At 38.9% G+C, this 22,802-nt stretch overlaps 1 protein-coding gene across 1 annotated transcript; it reads right to left on the reverse strand.

Annotated features, from left to right (window-relative positions):
* Positions 1-9,597: 9,597 nt before the first annotated feature.
* On the reverse strand, positions 9,598-17,841 carry LOC101864108 (resistance to inhibitors of cholinesterase protein 3). Its single transcript, XM_005111138.3, has 6 exons — positions 17,659-17,841; positions 15,689-15,786; positions 13,730-13,873; positions 12,064-12,295; positions 10,663-10,844; positions 9,598-10,111 (listed from the first exon to the last, which is right to left on the reverse strand). The coding sequence occupies exons 1-6, from the start codon at positions 17,789-17,791 to the stop codon at positions 9,734-9,736; spliced, it is 1,167 nt and encodes a 388-aa protein (XP_005111195.1). The 5' UTR covers positions 17,792-17,841; the 3' UTR covers positions 9,598-9,733.
* Between the last annotated feature and the right edge of the window lie 4,961 nt (positions 17,842-22,802).

The following is a 22,802-nucleotide window of genomic DNA, read 5'->3' on the forward strand; positions in this document are numbered from 1 at the left end:
GGTCGCAGGTCGTCTCTTACTTTTTTTTCCGTAAGACATGCCTCGCGCCGTTCCATGTTCTCGAGTGTAGAATGTCGTCACCAAATGAAACCTATCTGTTGATTTCACGTTTGTTCGTTTGTTTGTTTGCAAGTTTTGTTGTTTTGACGATGCGGAAAGGTAGCCTACTCTGTCTACTGTGTCTGAAGCAAAGGTAACCCGCACATTGTGTCCCCCACCCCCCTTCCTTCCCCCCGGAGTCCCCATGTCCCAGAGTGACCACTTAGCAGTGTGATGTATGTCGAAATTTTTTCCAGTGGTGTTATTATTGTATTGGACATTGGAAGTTAGTTTTCTTGGGCATTACTTGTTTTCAATGGGAATTTTAACTTTTTGACGTTTTGTGTGCAAGCGAAAACTAATTAGGGACTTTGAAAAAGTGGCGGCATCAATGCGCATCTCCTACCTGTACCAGAGCCGTATTTCCTTTGCACCGATTCTGCAATCTGTAATTTCCTTTACTTTGTGTGATGTGAAGGCGTTAACGCAGCAAGCTTTGACTTTCTCATTCTCTCTCTTTCATCTTCATCTCAATTTCATCTCCCATTCTTAGAATAATAAAGTTGTCTTATTTTTTATATCCAGTATTTTCGATGTTGACACATAGCATAAAGCATTCCACTCTTTAACCATTGGTTTTTCATTTGTTCTCATTATAATAAAGATGTTTGCCTCCCCCCCTGGAATACATTTGTACATTTTATCCATCCTTCTCCTCCTCCGTTCAAGCCAATAAAGTTGTTACCAAAATTTGGGGTGTTCCCGAATTGTTTTGTAAATCATAAATTATGTGTACATGTATGCGTTCCGTTCAAACTTAAACTGTGGGTGGTTGGCAGCAGGTGCTCTGGTGTGGTTTCCTCCTTCTTTTTTCCTATCACAAACATCTGTTGGTGGGTGGTTGGCGGGTGCTCTGGTGGGGTTTGCTTTTTCTTTCCTATCTATCAAACATCTATCTTCCTTATCTTCCCTCTTTCTTTTTTGTCTTTGTTACTCCCTTGTAACACCTCTAACCTTCTGGCACTCATATGACCTTATTGTGTTGCAAGTGCCGTAAAACACTTACTAAAACTAAAAACTAAAACATCTGTTGTCCTTATCTCTTCTTTTTTTGTTTGTTATATATATAGAGGTGTTCCTTTACGTACATTGGCAAAACCTGGCGGAGCAACGGGGTTCAGCACAAGGTTTGACAATTATTCTTACTTACTCAGACTACTGAACATGATTTTATTTTCTAAATTATTTAGAGATTCGGGTGAACTTTGATTAGTTTTAATCTCTCCCCCGCGGTTTTATGAACCCCGCATAATTTAGCAAAATGTGATATTAAAAATTTTTGGGGCATAATTTCTGATTATTTTCCTATATCATTCTTCGAAAAAATTATCAGAATCACATAATTTCACATTTTTGGGCTGTTTGCATAATTTCAGAATTTTTTTTTGCATACAAACCGCGGGGACAGATTAATAATTATAACTACTAGATCTAGTACTAGCCGAGGCCTCTTTCTTTGCTTTCTGATTGTCAAGTACACAGGACATGGAAATGTATGAGAAGTAAGCAAAGGATGGTTTGATTGTGTTCTGTTCCCATCATTTTATTCAAGAAAAACTCTATAATTATGCAAACTGAGCCCCAAAAATGTGAAATTATGCAATTCTGTTAATTTTAACAAAGAAAAAAAAAGTGAAATTACGCGGTTCTGTTAATTTGAACAAAGAACGATAAAGGAAAATAATCAGAAAAATTTTTCAAAAAATAATCAAATTTTGCTAAATTATGCGGGGTGCATAAAACCGCGGGGACAGTATGTTACAATGAGAATCAGAGTTGCATACAGGCTACAACAATAAAGAAAAAAATCTTATCAGAGCTTGTGGAAACGTACATGATGTATGCGCATGGTATTCAACATTTACGGATGATTTTGTGTAATGCACCTTGAATTAATGAATCAAGACTGTTTTTACAGTAAAAATTAAGCGCAGCAACTTCTCTATGATTGGCCTAAAAGTTGGGGTAAAATCTGGCCAATTTCAGGAATCTCGACTTTTCTGGAAAATTCTGCACCTTTGTACAATATGTTGAATAAATAAATCATCTACAATTATTAGCAAACTTGAGTTTGTAAGCCACACAGGTTTCTTTTCGTTTAGTTTTAGTAAGAGTTTTGTGGCACTTGCAAAACTATTAGGTCATATAAAAGCTAAGATTAACCCTATCGGTATACCCTGGGATCATTTTGTACCCCCGAAGTCATATTCTTCACATTTTAGAATACTTCTAGTACGAAGATCTCTTTGAAACTTTCAGTATTTCTCAAAAAACATTTTGACAGACTGCGCGTATGGATCGGATTAGCGGGTAAATTTCCTCTTTGGAAAGTGGTCGCACAGAGTTCCCCACGTCGTATGGATGCGATAGTAAAACGGATAGGGTTAAAGGTGTTACTAGATAGCAACATACGAATAAAAGAAAGGAAAGATAAAGATAATAGACGTTTGAATGAGAAAGAAGAAACAAACCACACCAGAGCACCTGCCAACCTCCCACTTTTCTTTTCGAAATTTTTAAATTTCTAAAGTAGTAGGGAGAAAAGACTGGGTAAAGAACGCCAAATATTCAGCATCATCATACTTTATTCTACAGGAGGACAAAAATCACCAAATTATTACCTTCTTCAAGCCATAACTACAGAGTCGGTAAGCAACAACACTGATGACTCTTGGACATGTATGTAAGAAGATCAAAAAGCATCTCAAAATTACTTTGACTAAAAAAAAAAAAAAAAAAACAACAAAAAAAACAAAACATTTTTTTTAAAACCCCCCACAAAAAATCCCGAAAAAAAACCAACAACAAAAAAAACCCTCTAAATAATTACAACTACAGTAAATTATCACAAATCATGAACAGCCATGATAGAAAAAATAAAGACAATACACAAGCATGCACAACTCTACAATCAATCATTATCTGTCCCCGCGGTTTTAAGCCAAAAAAATTATGAAATTATTCAAACTGAGCCAAAAAAAAGTGAAATTATGAAATTCTGTTACTTTTAACAAAGAAGAATGATATTATGCAGTTGTGAGCGCCGTAAAACACTTTACAAAAATAAAAAAGAAGAATGATAAAGTAAAATAATCAGAAATTATTTTAAAAAAAAAAAAATCAAATATTGCTAAATTATGCGGGGTGCGGAAAACCCCGGGGACAGCATTATAATGCAATTAAAAATGGAAACAATAAAACTTCCGGCTCTGACAGCAGAAAGGAAGAACCACAAAATTGTATTAAAATAGTTAAAAGTAAGCCCTTGAGCCACGGGTGAGTGTGTGTGTGTGTATGTGTGTATGTGTGAGTGTGTGTGTGTGCACACACGCGTTGTCGTAGTAAAAATTACTGTAATCTTAATAAAAATAATAATTTAAAAAATGAATCTCAAATACTCTGTGTACTACAGAGTAATTAAAATAATTGGACAAATACCCAAAAAAAAAGTCAATTCACTTCACAATTAAATTTCATCTCACCTCCTGAAAAGGACACTTCGAATAAGAAACATTTAAGTATGAAATTAACAAAATACAATTATAATCTTACTTGCAGAATTCAGAGAAAAAAAAAGAGTAAAAAAAGAACAGTAAAGAGTAAAAAAAGAACCATAAAAATAAAGAGTAAAAAAGAACAATAATAAAAAGTAAAAAAAGAACAATACTGCTTTTGATCCAGACGTTTGGGAGGTCAAGAGATTGGATACGAGTCCCAATGAAAAGCTGTCTATTGTTGTTGACCTTTAATTATCATGACGAAAAATCGCCATCACAAGCTTTATTTGGAACAGGACAAATTGAGTCATCATCATGACCCGGTGGAATCGGGCACTCGTCAATTTTTGGACATGTGGAGCTATTGGGATCATCTCAAAGCTTGTACGTCCATTTGTATTGCTTTTTAATTTAAAAATACCCATCTATCTTGAATATTTACTTACTTACTTAGTAACTTACTTACTTACTACCCATTACCCCATCTGACGTTTAGGGCAGCAACAAAGGATCTCCAGCTCTGTCTGTTTTGGGCCATCTTGGTCAGCGTTCCCCACGAATGATTCCAGGACTTCATCATTTCAGACTCTACTGTGCGTCTCCAGGTTACTTTGGGTCTGCCCCTTTTGCGACGTTCTTCGGGTGTCCAGTGGTGGACAGCCTTCACAATAGAGTCTGGTTCTCTTCTCAGAACATGTCCAATCCATCTCCATCTTATCCTTTTTATAATGATGGTTATGTCCTCTTGCCTACATTTACATAACAGATCTCCGTTGGAGATCTTGTCGGGCCAGAAGATTCTGAGGATTTGGCGTAAGCTGGTTGTATGAAAGGAAGATAGCTTGGCACGGTCATGATCAGTCATCCTCCAGCATTCAGCTATCTTGAATAGAAGTTGAGATATTTGCGAACGAGAAGATGGGGGTCACTTGGAGTCAGAAGTAAAATTAGCGGAAAAAAAAACCGCTTCCAAAGTTTGGTGACATACAAAGCTTGAGACTCCTTGGAAACTTAAAATATACATTTTTTTGTGTCTTTAATCAACGTTCTCAAGTAAAATCCACACAGAAAGATGTTTTTTTAAATGAACATAAAAAAAAGGTGATCAGCTAAAAAACACAAAAATTCGATCAAAATTGCCAAACCCTCTCAAAATGCAGATTTCTTCAATTTCATTATTTTGACGAGTAGGCCTACCTGATTTTACCACGATGTCTCACAATTCATTCTTATTGAAATAAAAAGTGAAGGGTCAAACAGTATTACGAAACAAACTAAGAGGGGTCAAACCATGTAGCTATGCACACACACACACGAACCATGTAAATATGTGAGGCAGTGCGGTGGATTCAGGCTCTCGTCAAAATAATCAAAGTGAAGAAACTTGCATTTTTCCTCAGGTTTGTGAATTTTTATCAGATTTTTGTTTTTTGGCTCAACACCTTTCATGCCCATTAAAGAACTCATTTCTGTGTGGATTTTCCTGGAAAACGTTAATTAAAGGCTCAAAAATGGAAATTTTCAGTTACCACGGACTCTTAAGCTACGGAAATTGACGAGAGCCTGATTCCACCAACCTGCATCACATATGGTCGCTTTCAAAGACAAGTGGGCTATCCCAGATTTCCGGGGTTTCCAGAAATCTTGACCTACACCAAAAGTGGGCATTGCCCTACCTATAGGAATAAGAGAAGTTTGGTTTCATTGGTGTGTGTATTTGTTTGGTTATAGAGAAAACTCTCCTTGTCTTTTAAATAAAGTAAGGACCCAAAAACTTTAACTTCCATTTTCTCAAAACAGCATTTATCGGGATAGCCCCCTTGTGCTTCAAAGCAACCACATGATACAAACACATATATTATATATATATACATATATATATATATATATATATATATATATATATATTTCTTCCTTTGTCCTTGACAAATGCCTCACAACATGACAGGTTCATGTCAGTAAGTGTGAGTGTTTTACGGCACTTGCACCACAATTAGGTCACACAAGTGCCGAAGATTAGAGGTGTTACAAGAGAGTAACAAACGTAAAAAAGAAGGAGGAGGGATAAGGATGATAGATAGATGTTTGCTAAGAAAGAAGGAGTAAACCACACAAGAGCACCCGCCAACCACCAACAAGACAGGTTCACTGAAGTGCTCCGATAAAAAAGGTCTTACAAAGTTGAGATATTGTTCCTACTACCTGTCCCAGTCATTTTATGCAAGAAAAATTCTGAAATTATGCAAACAGAGCCCAAAAATGTGAAATTATGCGATTCTGTTAATTTTAACAAAGAATGATACAGGAAAATAATCAGAAATTATGCAAAAATTGATCAAATTTTGCGGGGTGCATAAAACCACGGGGACAGAACTAACCTGACTGAAACATTCTGACCACACATATTATATATACACACACACATAATATTGAATTAAGTTTAAGTAAAACTGAAAGTATTGAAAACAATAAGAATAGTTTGGTTTTAAAGGTCATATAAGATAAGAACACTACTAACAAAACATGAGAGTTAGTCCTGTAACTTGCTTCATTCGGTAAGGAACAGATTAGATGAAAGTGAAAGAGAAAAAAGGATGAAAAGTGCAACGTTACCGAGAGGGAAAACTCAATATCAGAAAGAGCGTCCACCAACCTCTCACAAAGCCTAACAATCAAAGACTCTGAAAAAAAAATCCCAACAAAGTTTTGTAAGAGTTTTACGGCACTTGCAACAAAAAATAAGGTTATATAAGTGCCGAAGATTAGAGGCGTTACAAGAGAGTAACAAAAACAAAAAAAGAAGGAGGAGCTATTTGATAGGATAGAGGTGAAGGAGCAAATCACACCAGAGCATCCGCCGACCACCCACAAACTAACAAAAAATCCCCAAACCCCTGATACTGATACGAAACAATAGGGGCGAAGGTCGCCTTGAGCCTTGAGCACAACAAAATTAAAATTCAGCAAACCGACGACAACCAACGACAAAACTACAGATTGAAAAAATTAACAAGAAGTCATTTTTTAGACGACGGACATGAACTTTGGTTGTAAAAAGACCATGAGAAATAGACTCTACATCGTAAAAATGTATGCATGAATCAAACAGACACTCCCAACAGCTTTCCTGAAGAGGTCAAAGGTCATCATCGGCACAGAATACATGACGACATACAATACAAGAAAACGTACAGGAAATGAGATTTCTGGTACCTTATTATTATTAATATCAATATATAATCATAATCATGAACGTGAACAATGAATAAATAAATAAATAAATAAACTCGGCAAAATATACCGCAGGGACATGCAGAGACTGGCGATGACAACGGAGGGAGGGAGCTAACTAGGACAACATCGAGAAAAAATAACAACTATTGCTGTGGCTTTTAAATTTAATTTAAGATTTAACACACAGTACAGTGTAATCACCTTGCAACATAATTTGAAAAACCTCTTGGAAATGCAGGATCCATCGTCACAATCACACATCTTGATTATGGTTAGACATTAAAATTTAAAGACATCAGAATGTAGAGATTCAAAGTTGTTTTTCTTTTTCATGTACATCTTATGTGGGTGGTGTCATTATAAAAAATAATTGCGGTAAATATGAGAAACACACACACATGTATTTGTGAGGCAGCGTGGTGGAATCAGGCTCTCGTCAAAATAATCAAAGCGAATAAACTTGCATTTTTCCGCAAGCTTGTGAATTTTTATCAAATTTTTGTTTTTTGGCTCAACACATTTTATGCCCATAAAAAACTCATTTCTGTGTGGGTTTTTCTTAAAAATGTTGATTAAAGGCACAAAAAAAGTAAATTTCAAGTTACCACAGACTCTAAAGTTAAGGAAATAACTAATCTTTGGAGGCCATTTTCTCACTAATTTTGCCTCTGAAAACAGGTGACCCCATCTCCTTCATTCGCAAATATCTCAACTTGTATTCAAGATAAATTGATATTTTTTCCATCCAAATAAAGACAAGTGAACAAGCTTTAAGATTATACCAATAACTCTCTACGCCCAAAAATTGACGAGAGCCTGATTCCACCACGTTGCCTCACATTTATGCTTAAAAACACACAGGAACAGCTGGTGGTTGGAAGGTTGGAAGGTTGGAGGGTGGGTGCCACTATTACTATTAGATTTTTCTTCTCTCTGAAATTTCTGCCTGTCTCTTATGAATTTTTTTTTCCCAAGCACTTCATCATCATCATTGCCTTTCTTTCTCACCCTGGGTCAGGATATAGGCCACGAACAAACACCCTCCACCTTTCCCTATCCTGGGCTAGTCACTTGATGTCACTCCACGTCTTCCCACTTTTCTGTACATCCATTTCCGTGACTCTTCTCCAGGTTCCACAAGGTCTTCCCCTTGATCTTTTACAGTGGGTTTCGCTGACTCCTACGTAGTATGTGCAGCCTGTATCTTTTCTCCAAGCACTTAACATCTGCTATTGTGTTGAATAGCTTCTCTTTACTGACACAACCCCTCCCCCCCCCCTCTACCAACATATAGAGGTATAATACAGCTTATATATATGCAATGTTTTGCTAAAAAAAAAAGATGAAACGGTATGCCTTGGTGGAAGAGAGGACGAAGAAAAAGAGAAGCAGGCAGACACGGTATGATTCTGTTTTAGTTTCAGTATAGGCAGAGGTTTTACGGCGCTCGCAACTGCATAAGGTCATATGAGCGCCAGAAGATTAGAGGTGTTGCAAGAGAGTAACAAAGATTAAAAAAGAAGAAGGGGAGATAAGGACATTAGATGTTTCATAGGAAAGAAGACATTTTTTTTTACTTTACTCCTCTTTAATATAAAAACACAACATAGGAATAGGACTGTCCCCGTCGTTATATGCAAGAAAACTTCTGAAATTATGCAAACTGAGCCGAAAAATATGAAATTATGCGATTTTGTTAATTTTAGCAAAGAATGACAAAGGAAAATAATAAGAAATTATGTAAAAAATCATCAAATTTTGCTAAATTATGCGGGGTGCATAAAACCACGGGGACAGATAGGAGGGAAGGGACAACCGTATTTAGAACTAACAGCCGTGTCCAGGCGAGTCAAAGTAATGAATATTCATTGATGAAAACAAACCAAACCGAAGTCAAGACTGGGCCACTTAATAAACTTAAACACCAGGCCATACCAAAAGTTACTCAACCCCAAATATTGCACATTAGCTTTTTATGTTAGGCTAACATAAAACTGCATTTGATTATTCTTAACCCTATCCGTTCCCCCTGGAGTCATTTTGTACCCCCCCCCCCCCCCCCCCCCCGGATTGTATTCTTCATATTTTAGAATACTTCTAGCGCAGAGATCTCTTTGAAACTTTCAGTATTTCTCACAAAATCATTTTGACAGACTGCTACTGCTGTGAAAAGCATACGGATCGGATTAACGAGTAAATTTACTCTTCAGAAAGTGGTGACACAGAGTTCCCCACATCGTACGGATACGATAGTAAAACACGACGTACGGATAGGATTAATAATCTTAATTTACCACTCGTTCCTTCCAGCCACCAGCAGTTGATCAAATAAAAGAATTCATACATATTATTATAGTTCTTTGGGAGTCCACTAAGCGTATTACAGTGAAAACAGCAAAGGTTATGATTGTGACTTTTGTATTTTTCATGACAAGAAGAACAACGCCATCGAAAAGCTCATAGGAAAATACCAGAGAGCCTGTCTCCGACTCTACATGATAAACTCATGGCTCAAATGCATAGACCAAAACTGAGACACACAGGGAGGGAGGGGGGAGGGAGAGAGAGGGGGGGTGAGGGGGGAGGAGAGAGAAAGAGGGGGGGGAGGATGGGAGGGAGAGAGAAAGAAGGGGGGTGGGGAGGGGGGAAGGGAGGGAGGGGTGGAGTGAGGGAGAGAGAGAAAAAAATAGAGACAAAGAGACAGAGAGAGAGGGAGAGGAAGGGGAGGGAAAGAGAGAGAGAGGGGAGGGAAAGAGAGAGAGAGAGAGAGAGAGAAAAGAGGGGGGGGGGGAAGAAAGGAGAAAGGAGAAAGGGAGAGAGATGGAAAGAGAGAGAGCTCCTTCGACTCAACACATATTGCATTACATCACGTCACGTCAGCGTCCATTGAATTCTCGTCAACATTAATCCTCTGCGTTCATTTTTCTCTGCCTCACAGAGGTATCTTCTTCTTCCTCCTTCATTTCTGGAATTTTCCTCTCTGAGCTTTCCTCCTCAACAACAGCCTCTTCCTCTTCCTCCTCATCGGCATCGCGTTCATCATTCTTCTCACCAGACTCCTCCTCCTCCTCTTCACTGTCAATGCCATCTAAATTCACTTCACGTTTGCCTTCCTTCTTCTCCTCTCCACCTTCCTTTACTTCCTCCCCTCCTCTTGCCTCTTGCTTCTTCTTTGTCACAGGCATGCTTCCTTCCTCATCTCCTTCTACCTTCTTTCCATCCTCGTTCTTGTCAACGACTTCATAGCTGTCCATGTCTGGGCTGGAATCATTACTCTTGGTCTGAAGAAGCAAGGGATTTTTTATTGTTACATAAAGCTGAAAAAAATTGAAATTATAAATATTAAACAAATTTAAGAAGAAAGGAATTTTTTTATTGTTACATAAAGCTAAAAAAAATTGAAATTATAAATATTTTAAAAATTTAGTCCTGAAACATAATTTCAACACATGAGCAGCAAGAGAAGTTCAAAAGGCCACAAACATACCTTCTCATTCTTTAGTTTTAGCATGAGTTTTACAGCATTTGCAACACTATTAGAAGTCATATAAATGCCAAAGACAAGAGATGTTACAAGAGAGTAACAAACACAAAACAGAAGGGGGAGAGATAATTTTGTTTTAGTAAGTGTTTTACCATTTATGGCACTTGCAACACAATAAGGTCAAATAAGTGCCGAAGACTAGAGATGTTACAAGGGAGTAACAAACACAAAAAAGAAGGAGGAGGAGAGATAAGGACGACAGATGTTTGCTTGAGGAAGACGACATGTTAGATAGAAAAAAAGGGAGCAAAACCGCACGAGAGCACCCTCCGCCACCCACCCACGCACCTGCGGAGCGTTGGGGGCAGCAGCATCAGCATCATCAGTTGCAGCGGCCATGCCGTCGGTCATCTCGGGCCCGGCCATGTGATCCACGTTGGACTGCACCGACTGCATGGCCTGAAGGATGCGGGTCATCTGGGCCTCCGTCTCCTCCAGGCGGCGCTGCAGGATGCGCATCTCCTCCACCGCTGGACACGCCCCCAGAGACCGGTCAACAGATGTTGGGGTGTGTGTATGGGTGTTTGTTTGTTTGTGAGAGAGTGTGGTGTGCATGTGTGGTGTGTGTGTGTGTGTGTATGTGAGTTTGGGTGATTGTGTGTGGTGTGTTTGTGTGGTGTGTTTGTGTGGTGTGTGTGTGTGGTGTGTGTGGGTGGGTGTTTGTGGGTGTGTGTAGTGTATGTGCGGTCGTGCGTGTGTGTGGGGGAGAGGGGGGTTGAGTGTGTGTGTGTGTGTGTGTGTGTGGGGGGGGGGGGGGGGAGAAGAAAGGAAAACAGCAGTGAGTGACTATTGTTTTTTGACTATTGTTTTTCAGTTTGATACAAGTTTTACACCGCCCGCAACTGCATAAGGTCGTATGAGCACGCAGAGGATTCTGTGATTAATCTTCCATTTTCTATATTTAGCTTTTATACCGTTTCACGGCCCTTGCAAACACAATCGGGTCATGTAAATGCCGAAGATTCAAGTTGTTTCGAGAGAGTAACCTACAAAGAAAAGAAAAGAAAGAGGAGAGACAAGGAGGGTAGAAGTCTGATTAGAAAGAAGGAGCAAATCACACCAGAGCACCCGCCAACTCCCCGCTGTCATTAAACGAGAGTGACAACATTGACGGCGTTCTGGCACAGATGGACCATCTCTGAAGAAGTCTATCTATCTTACAGGAGAGGATATAAAATATCTTATTGACCCTATCCGTACGCCCTGGGGTCATTTTACATCCCCCGGGGTTGTATTCTTCACATTTTAGAATGTTTCTAGTACGAAGATCTCTTTGAAACTTTCAGTATTTCTCAAAAAATCATTTTGACAGACTACTACGCAAAGCGTGTGGATCGGATTAACGAGTAAATTTCCTCTTCGGAAAGTGGTGGCACAGAGTTCCCCACGTCGTATGGATACGATAGTAAAACACGACGTACGGATAGGGTTAAACTATCAAAGATCACTAACACTCAAATTTTATGCATATCTATTCTTTGAAATTTGACACCATTTTAATGAGATGAGGTATAATAACACAATGAATCCGCTGAAACCGATCACAATTTATCCATTTTACTTTTAACGGCGGCTCGTCACAACACTGCTACTCTTTTATTATTATTTTTTTAGTAGTAGAGGGTTTTACGGTGCTCGCAACTGCATAAGGTCACATGAGCGCCAAACACTGCTACTCTGGCCACTTACAGACATTTTTGTCATCGACGCGGGTCAGCAGATCTTCCAGATCCTTCCGCTGCTGTCGGTCCTGCAGGAAGCTCCGCACGTCGCTGCTGCCGTCAAAGTCTGCGGGGAAACCCATACGGTCGTGGGAGCTCTCCCCGCGACGCGAATACGAGGTGGGTCCCTGTGCGGCCCACGGAGAAACGGTACTGTTGGAACTGTTGTTGTTGTTGGTCTTCTTGGACTTGTTGAAGACCTGAGAGGAGTAGAGTCAGTCAAGTCTTTTAGTTTTAGTAAGAGTTTTACGGCACTTGCAACGCAATAAGGTCATATAAGTGCCGAAGATTAGAGGTGTTACAAGAGAGTAACAAACATTAAAAAAAGAAGAAGGGGAGATAAGGACGATAGATATTTTGTTTTAGTAGAGGTTTTACGGCCCTCGCAACTGCATAAGGTCATATGAGCGCCAAGGGGTGGGTGTCAACAGAGAAGTCCTTACAGGGAATCAGACTTATTCGGCTCACCTCTCTAGCTTCAACAGCATAAAGTCTGCTTCGACTATCAAGGCACCCGGGAAATAGCGGGTCACAGGAGTGTGACAAACATACAAAAGAAGTAGAGGAAAAAATGACGATAGTAAGGATTAGGAAAGAAAACAGCAGCAATTCCCTTTTGAAGTTCAGGCACAGTTATGAGTGCGACATTGATGAACCAGCCCATTTACAATTACAATTTTAATGTGCATAAGAACATGGTTAATGTCCCCACTATGGGAATGGCCTAAAGATACTTCAGTCAGTGGTACCGCCCCGGGGGGGCAGGAGTAGAGTCAGACAAGTCTGAATGTAGATGGTAAATGAAACTCCTCAGATATAACAGTCACCTCTGATAAAACACAGTTAACCCTCTCAGCCCCAGCCATCGATACACCGGTGGTGCGTAAAACTGCCTGTATGCAGTCAGAACACAACGTTTTATGTTACTGTTGTACGCTGTACTGTATTGTAAAGCGCTCAGAGCCTGTGTACTTTAATCGGGGTTGAGCGCTATATAAATGTCATTTATTATTACCCGAGTATTATTATTATTATTATTATGCCTACCCATCGATACACTGGTGAGCGAGACTCTTTTCCCCAGCCCCCCTCCGGAAAATAGTGTTTACTACACAGGACGTTGCTGATTATTTTGAAGATCTTTCTGAATTAGAAGCTGGTAAGGACGAGGACTACCCTGAGTGGGACATGAAATGTGATTCTGACGATGATATAAATGTGAGAGTAATATAGACGTGAATCTTTCAGGAGGTCAGCCAGAAGGTAATATAGGCGTACAGGGCTCAAAGGGTCAAAGTACTTTAAAAACTATAAGAGGAACATAGCGCCTGTCCAGAAATAAGCTGATATAATCTCCGTCATGAGCAATTTTGGACCAGAAGGATTGCAGCCATTTCATTTGTTAATTTTAATGTTCAAGTTCAAGATTATTTTAATTAACACTTTGCCATCATATTTTGGGGAAAATCCAAAGAAACCGGGTGGTAAACATCGCCGATTGGCGAGATGAGGTGGCAAAGTGTTAAGTATGATATTCTGCACTTTCTGCTGCAAAATTATTTACACCGCTGACTTAGTCAGTTTCAATACAAATCAATAAATGTCTGAAAAGCATTGTGAAGAAAATCTCTCACCTTGAACAAAGTGTAGACGAGATAGAGCACGATGCCGATGGCGTACATGGGCAGGACAACTCCCATCATACCCCGGCCCGACCCTTGCTGGCTCTGCTGTCGCTGCATCTCTGCCGCCGCCCTCATGCCTGGGTGAGGCCCGTGCTAGGGAAAGCAGACAAGAAGGGAAAAAAATATTTTGAATTCAAAGAACAGTTGATCGGTGACACAATTATTACACAGCACACATGATGAAAAGTACTATATGGGAGGCATGCTGACAAAATGAGTTACTTCTCGCAATCCACAAATGGAGATATTGGCCAAAAATTGACACTAAGGTCAAATTTGTAGATTTTCTATTGATGCCATATTCTTTAGGTATAACGTATTTTTCATTATTTCATACTTATTAATTATAAAAACTTCACCTATAAGCGTGATGTACCTATTTCCATAGGGCTCAAATCCGAGAAGTAACTGATTTTGTAAGCACACTTCACATATATATACAGAAACACAGAAATTAAGAAGAAAAAGTACTCGTATCTTTTTTTTCTTCTCCAAATTCAGAATAAGCTCAAGGACAAAAACATTCTTTTATATCAAGATTACATACAGGCTAAGCCCAATTACTTTCTTACATTCTGACTACAGTATTAAAGTTTAACCCCCCCCCCCCCCCCCCCTTCCCTACAAACACACACACACACACAAAAATAAAAAAATGGATGACATTAAAAAAGAAGTGAGGACAGTTAGAACTGATTTGAAAAAATGCAAATAAAAAATAATTTCACATCAGCTTGCGGCAAAGTTGTAATATGCCCCATCAGGCTGTTTTCCATGATTCAACAGTCTAAACCTGTCCCCATGGTTTTATTCACCCCGCATAATTTAGCAAAATCTGATAATTTTTTTCACAATTTCTGATTATTTTCCTTCATCATTCTTTGTCAAAATTAACAGAATCACATAATTTCACATTTTTGGGCTCAGTTTGCATAATAAATTTCAGAATATTTTTTTGCATAAAACCACAGGGACAGCTAAACAAATATCAAGAAAGGGAATAGGGATGTAACCGAGAAGGGTAACTCAGAACTCGAGGGCAGCATTGCTTGGTCAAACCCACTCCAATGGCCACTTGTATGAAAGACAATCATTTTCACTTCATTTCATTTCATTTTATCCGCCGCTTTAATACCCATTTTGGGTGTCGCGGGAAGAGGGAAGAAAGAGACGTGATCTCTCTGTGGCCAGCCGGAGAGCTTGGGTCAGGGGGATGAAGTGAGTTGTTAATGTTTCCCTGACTCCAATCACCTGCACAAAAGGCCACTTCCCTTCTCCGCACCCCACCCCTTTGCAATTAAAAAAAATAAATTATTATGACTCTGTGTAAGATGTCCACCAGTCGTCTTTAAGACTGCTACTTTTTTCCTCCAGCATGGGTGTCCGTCTTTACACAATTTCTAAATTGTATTTTGTTCCATACCCCATTTTGCACTGATTCAATATCTCTACTCTTGACTAACCACACAAATCACTACCTTAGAATTAACGTTTTATCTCGGACATTTTTGGCCGTATTGAATTATGAGGACCATAATGAGGTCAGGAACCAAATCTATTCTATCAAAGTTGTAAGATTATTTAGGATATTCAAAAAGCATTACAGTAAAAAATAGTTCACGTTGTAAAACTCAAAATTTTTAGTTTTAGCTAGTTTTAGTAGAGGTTTTATGGCGCTCGCAACTGCATCAGGTCATATGAGCCCCAGAAGATTAGAGGTGTTACAAGAGAGTAGTAACAAACATAAAAAAGAAGAATGGGAGATAAGGACGATAGATGTTTGAGAGGAAAGAAGAGAAGCAAACCACACCAGAGCAACCGCCAACCACCCACTCAATATTTTTAACGTCAAATTTCTCAAAACCAGGTACAAAGTAAGATAGAACTCTGTATCTCGGTAAAACTCACCCTCATATGTCTCTTAATATCCTCCGTGACAGAGTCCGCCTTCTTGTCACCCGGAGGTCTGTGACCCTTGTTGAACCCCGGAGGGTACATCGTGTTTTCTGTGGGGAAATAGAAAGATTTGTAGTAAGCAGCACACACACACCACACTAAAAGAACATACAGCTAGCTGCAGACGGACTCCTCTCCTATCTAAAAAAAAATATGGTGAAATGGTATGGGTTTAAGGGTTTAACGCCCCTATCAACACTATTATTAGGTTATTTAAGAAGCGAGACGTCCGAGTTTAACGTCCATCTCCTAAAGGACCGAGCCAAGTGGGAGTTTCGTGTAAAAAGCCTTTCCCAAGGACACAGCGTTGGACCGAGCTGAGGCTCGAACCCCCGAACCCGCAATCTCACGATTACGAGTCAGGCAGCCTAAACACTAGGCCATCGACGCCACACTCTCTATCTCATTTCACCAAGACACTGACAAATAAATTTAAGCAAGGTCTATCTGCCTACCTTGTAGCGTAATGGACGCTCTCTTGAATAAAATATTTAACATGCCCTATTCTTCTGCAATGAACCTCTGATCATATTATAAGAAGATAATCAGGACCAACTCATTCAATCAAAAGTCTGCCGTAAGCTGACAAACGCCTTTTTTCCTTTTGGGGCTAACATTTTTTATTTTTGCTAAATCGAAAGCCTGATCAGTAACCCTACTTGTGTGAAAAAATCAAAGTGAAATTGTAACTAGATCTAGTTTCTAAAAAATAAATTAGAATTCAATTTTTGGAAGCACTCTAAACTTTCAATGATTGTAACACTGACAAAAAAAACAACTCTTTCTCTCGAAACTGCTGTGAATAAAAAAAGGCATTTTGTCAGCTTACGGCAGAAGTCTCGTTGAATGCAAGGTTGGTCCAGTTTTAATGATAGAGAGGGTAGAGAGGGGAGGTGACACAAGTGGTATAATGGTGGAAGGGGGGGGGGGGGGGGGTTCCTGATTGAGCTGTTACTCGCCTTCACAAAAGTTGCACTAACGGTTTTCATCACTGATCGCTATTTGCAGCCCTGTCTTTTTTGCCTGTTTTCTTCTTCTTCTTCTTTTTTTGTTTTTGTTTTGAGGTTTTTTCACAGATGCCACAGTTTTGAATGGGAGAATCAGTGAGGAGGAAGTCGGGGACAAATATGGTAGTATTACTAGTTAACTAGTATTGTTTTATCTTCATTTAAAAATTCATCATGATGTAATTATATGGCTGGCTGTAAATTGCTTCACATGTTGAGGTTCACTGTCTTTGCAGTATAAATAATGGTTACATGGTGGCTCGAAGCTTGTCTTTATCTTTCAAAAATTAGTGAGAGAGCTGGATGCAATACAGTATTCATTCATCATGGCATATTTAATCTTTGCTTTTTATTTCCTCTTTACAATTTTTATTAATTTTAGGGAGGACTTCCGTAACGAGCGACCACTATGAGACAGAGCAGAATTGAGGGCTTGGGGTAGGGGTAGGGGTAAGGGTAGGGTTAGGGTTAGGTCTAGGCCTCTTCTTTATTGTGTTTGATGGGGTGGTCACTCATTACGGAAGTCCTTCCTAATTTTATCCTGAGTCTAGTTTTAAATGGCAAGTATTCCCTTTCTGTGGATGATATTGTAACCATCAGTCTAATATTATTATTGCAACAAGATTTCTGGAACTTTTCTTTCCTGATAAGAGACAGAAAGACAAGTGACTATACACACAGCTACACTACACCCCCACCCCCCTTGCTGAATTCGCAAAAACAATGGTTTGCGACAGTTTTTAGAGCCAAAATTGTTCTCATCACACTAAAAAAAACATTGAAATTGTGCCGAAAAATAGATCTAGTCTACTAAAATGGATCTTTTCATTCTGCAATGATTTTCACCCTGGCAGCTCTCGACTTCCGGGACCGGGACTGCAACACTGAGGTATTACCATTTCTTTATACACTTACCTTCGACATGTTTATTAGGAGGGTCATTAAGACCAAACGCTCTCAATATCAAAGGATGCATAAATCGAGGATAAATGACAGCAAAACATGCTACCATTATAGCCACCGTTCCAATGGTCTTGAGGGTAGACATTTTGTTGAGAAGAATGTTGGAAGTCGTACTATTATTGTATCGAATTTATTATATTATAACTATTTGTGAGAAAACTATAGATATATTGCAATAGGTTACAAACATACATTATATATCGTATCATGAAAATGATAAAATTTTGATACTGAATATTTATAATATAATAGAGTTTCAAAGCTCAAACTATTGAGTTTTGCTTTTGCAAAAATACAAAAAAGTACGAACTGTAATGAAGCAGAAGGTAAACAAAGACGGAGGGGGGCTCTATTGTTGACATTTACTACCAGCCCATTTAGACATCCCACTGACTAAAATTGCCCTTTTTATACGTAAAAATAAATAGCATTCCCGTTTGTTTTTTTATATAATGAAATATTTACTATAAGATACAGCCTATAGGAAAAAAATTAACTGTTTTAATCACATTCACACTGATTCCTCTGATCTGACTTTGGATGCCCCCAAAGATGTTCCATTAATTAGCCAATTGCTTGAGGAAACAGTCACAGATGAAGCAATTAATGTACGGACGTCTCGTCGCCATAATAACTGACAGGCAAAAGCGCCAAAACATTGCGGTTTAAATTTCTCCTGCTTTTCTTAGTGACTTGGGTCTTGTGTTGAAAACAAAATTAATAGGCTTAGAACTTTGCCGCTTACAGGTCTCGACAGAGGTTTGTTGGGGTGGGGGGGGGGGGGAGGGGGGGTAGGACTTATTTGTGTACTCACCATGGCTCTTCGATCAGTCTGTCCTCCTGGCGCCTTGCATGCCTACAAGCTTCAGCGCTTTTTATTGCAAAACTAAATTGCACAACTTTACAATAGATAACTTGGTGACAAAGGATGTGAGATGCTACGTTTAGCATGAAGAGGAGGGAGCGTCGTCGGTCAAGCCCTTAATTTCGTTTACAATGTGAATCATTGACTATCTGCAAAATAAATCATCGGTGAAACAGTGATAATATCTATTTAAGCGGTTGCTGTTACCAAAATACAAATGCTGTGCTCACAGACATTTGGGAAGACACCCCACGAAGCATTTTATTCACAATGTGTACGCCATTATCATGCAAATAGCACTCTTTTCCATATCAATTTTTTCATTATAATTTTACATATTCGTCGGTCGCCCGATGAAATCGTGATAGTCAATAATAATAAATAATAGATAATAATAGATAGCATTTGTATAGCGCATATCCCCGCTCAACAGCAGGCTCTATGCGCTTTACACTATATTATTACCCCAGCAGACCATAGAACACTCAGAAACATTCTCAGCTTCCCGGGAAGCATACAGTGCAAGCAGCCGATTAAGCGCTCAAACACTAACAAACTGACAAGATCTTTCGCTGTCTATAGCCGGGTACCCATTCCCACCTGGGTGAAGTGAGGAAAATTCGTGTAAAGTGCCTTTCCCAAGGACACAACGTCGGGTCCCTGACGGGATTCGAACCCACGACCTTACGGTTGCGAGTCCGAGAGCCTAACCACTGGGCCACCGACGCCACTAATGATTCATCCACACAAAGCAAATTTTTCAGGAGAGGGAAAACACTGATTTTCTTTGCCATTTGACTTTCGAGACAGAAACTAAAATGGATAAATCTAGTCAATTACCTTTTAGAAATAATACTTTAGTATTTTTAAATTATTTTTTTTTTACCGTAGATGGGCATTTTTTTCGAAAAAGTGTGGGTTACACAACTTTCATATATATATATATATATATATATATATATATATATATATATATATATATATTATACGAATCTCGCATGGGGCGGTCGTGAATTCCCCACTTTATGAAACGCGATGTTGTGTTCACGGTTATTCGGCAGTGATTTTTCGCTTATTAGAAGCCCTGGTATGTTTTAAAAAATACTAATATGAAAACGTGCAGTACTGTTGTACAAAAGATTTTAATAGACCAATTTAAAACTGAGTATGAAAGCTATTCATTTTTCCTCCACTATAAATTTCTATCATTCTGACATGAATGGTATATTTCCTAACTCCGAATGTTCTTCACTAAATCTTAACCCGTATTCCCTAATCAATATTCATTAATCCCTTATTCCCGTAAATAAAATATTTAACCCTAACCCTAACACAAACCTTAACCCCTAAATCCTAAACCCTAAACCGTAACCCCCTAAACCCTAACCCCTATAACCACTAAACCCTAACCCTAACTTCTATGAACCAAACACTAACCCCTATATCTTAATTTCTAAACGCTGACCCTTATCCAATAAACCGGTAACCCTTACCCTAATCCGATTACTTACCCTATCCCTAACCCTAACCATAACCATAACCCTAACCCTAACACTTAAACATAACCCATAACCCCTAATCCATAAACATTTCCCCCTAACTCCAAATGTTCTTCTCTAGATATTAACCCGTATGCCCTAATCAATATATTAATCCCTAATTCCCATAAATAAAACATTTAACCCTAACCCTAACCCCTAACCCCTAAACCCTAAACCCCAAACCCTAAACTTCTATGCACTAACCCCTATCCTCTAAACCCTAACCCAGGCGCGGTTCGTCCATAGAGCACGGTCGTGCAGTGCCGCTCAAAATTTTGTATTGCTCTTTTACGTAAAGCACCCACAATAATAAAATAAAAGACGCCAGAAACTAATACTAGTCAAATATATTAGATCTATCAAAACAAGGTCCTTGCTGGGGCCGTAACTGTCATTTCTGTGTCTATAGCGCCGTAAAACAAAGCCAACGCGCTTTAACTAAACGTAATAGGAGATTCAACAATGATAACCTGACCGATAAACCGCTCTTTGGGACAACCCAAGCGATGATGATACTCGTAGCGAGTTTGGAGGTACATTAGATTAATATTAATAAGTCGGCACATCTCAAATGTGCTCCTGCCGAATAATGCCTAAACATGGCACACAGTAGGCAGTCTAAAAATAAACGCAATAGACTGTACACTATTCTATGCCAAAATTAGGTGAATCCCGGAGCAATCCAGCAGAGTGCTCAAGCGAATTCTGATTGGCTCATTGTCTTGCCACTAGGCTATTTTAAGTGACTCTGTGGCCGTGAACCTGAGAGAAGTGAACGGTGAACGTGACATACTCAAGCCACCGTCCTATGAGTTGCGTCTTTGAATGGTTTTGTTGTGGAGTGGTGAAAGTTATTACCGGGTACTTGAGTGTTCAGTTCTAATGCAGGATGAACGAAATTAATGTTTAGCTAACAAAAAGATTTAGTTCTAGAAATCAAAGCGACTAGTTATACACCATCCCATTTATTACGCCATTGGCTATCTTCAGCTTGTGATAACTTAATAATAGTGCATGCCCACTTTTTGGCCCCACGAGCCGCCCCTGATACACACACACACACACACACACACACACACACACACACACACACACACACACGCACACATAGGCACTCACACACATACACGAACAATAAAAATTCAGCAGAATGTTTTTATTATAATTTCTTTATTCCATGCCATTCTTACATTTACTCACATGAACAGAAACGGAAGTACAATTCGATCAGAAAGTAATGTTGAAATGGATTCACTCTACCTTTGTGATATATACAATTATTGCTATGTAATTGTCTCAGTTTTATGTCCTTGATTCTTCTTCTTATCTCTTGCCTCTGCACACGTGTCAGAAGTTATCGTCCAATCTCAGGAAAAGTTGATCATTGCTCCTCACCTCCCTGGCCAACAACATCTCTGCCGTTTTATGACCCCCCAAAAAAAGCGTAACTGCGTAATTAGGTAAAGTAGCGTTTTTATACAGGGAAGAAACACCTTTACATAGCACGTCTTTCTATCTTGGCTTTTTTTTGTGGCTGTATAATTAAAATTAAGGGAATTTTGGGCCTTTCTTGAACATAATTATGCGTAGTGACCTAATTGAATTATATTGATATTATTATTATATTGTTATGACAAAAAGAAATTTTAATCAATTACTCCAGAACTAGTCACTGTATACCTCAGCAAAATCAGGCAAAAGTTAAACTGGCCAATGCATATTGACATAAAATTATAATCAGATGACCAAATTTGTAACTAAGTTGAAACACAAAAAAGTTGGTAAATTTCATGTTGGCATACACGTTTTTCTGTCCTAAGACGGCAGGTCTTGTTGTGAAGATAGGACATTTTGGCACTGAATGAAAGCGTAGAACAAAGTTAAAACACACCCTCATTCTGAAATCTCCTTACGTCTTCAAAAACGAAATGAAAAGTTTGCTAGCACATTTAATCTATCTATTCCAAAAGGTTAATCTTTTTGATAGTCCGTTGGTTGTCCAAAACAGCTGATGAAGTCTTGCTGTGCTTTCAACAACAAAACTACTTACAACATACCGCGTCTAGATTCAGTGTGAAAACCCTCTGTGTTACAAGAGCATACGATGTAGTGTGTTTAGATTCTGTGTGAAAACTCTCTGTGTTATAATGACATAGTGTGTCTAGATTGTATGTGAAAGAACTCTGTGTATTATAGTGGCATACTGTGTCTAGATGTTATGAGTTGCAATGGCATACTGTGTCTAGATTGTATGTGAGAACTATGTGTGTTGTTATAATGGCATAGTGCGTCCAGATTCTATGTAAAAACTCTATGTGTTATATTGACTTGACTGTGTCTCGATTCCGTGTGAAAACTAAATGTGTGGTTATAATGATATACTGCGTCTAGATTCTGTGTGAAAACTATGTGTGTTGTATTGACATACAGTGTCTAGATTCTGTCTGAAAACTCTCTGTGTTATAATGGCATAGTGTGTCTAGATTCTATTTGAGAATTCTGTGTGTTGTTATATTTGACATACTGTGTCTAGATTTTGTGTAAGAACTCTCTGTGTACTACCTAATGGCATGAACTGCGTCTAGATTCTATGTGAAAACTCTCTGTGTTACAATGGCATAGTGTGTCTAGAATCAGTGTGAAAACTTTCTGTGTTATTGTTATAATGGCATGAACTGTGGACGGGGGGG

Source organism: Aplysia californica, unplaced genomic scaffold (assembly GCF_000002075.1).
Source record: "Aplysia californica isolate F4 #8 unplaced genomic scaffold, AplCal3.0 scaffold01012, whole genome shotgun sequence".
Classification (NCBI taxonomy): Eukaryota; Metazoa; Mollusca; class Gastropoda; order Aplysiida; family Aplysiidae; genus Aplysia; species Aplysia californica.

Coding starts and splice junctions, on each gene's coding strand:
- LOC101864108 (XM_005111138.3), bottom strand. CDS start 17,791: ATGTCTACCCTCAAGACCATTGGAACGGTGGCTATAATGGTAGCATGT. Junction 12,296..13,729: donor TCGTCTACACTTTGTTCAAG/GTGAGAGATTTT, acceptor TACTCCTCTCAG/GTCTTCAACAAGTCCAAGAA. Junction 10,112..10,662: donor CTGCCCCCAACGCTCCGCAG/GTGCGTGGGTGG, acceptor TTGCTTCTTCAG/ACCAAGAGTAATGATTCCAG.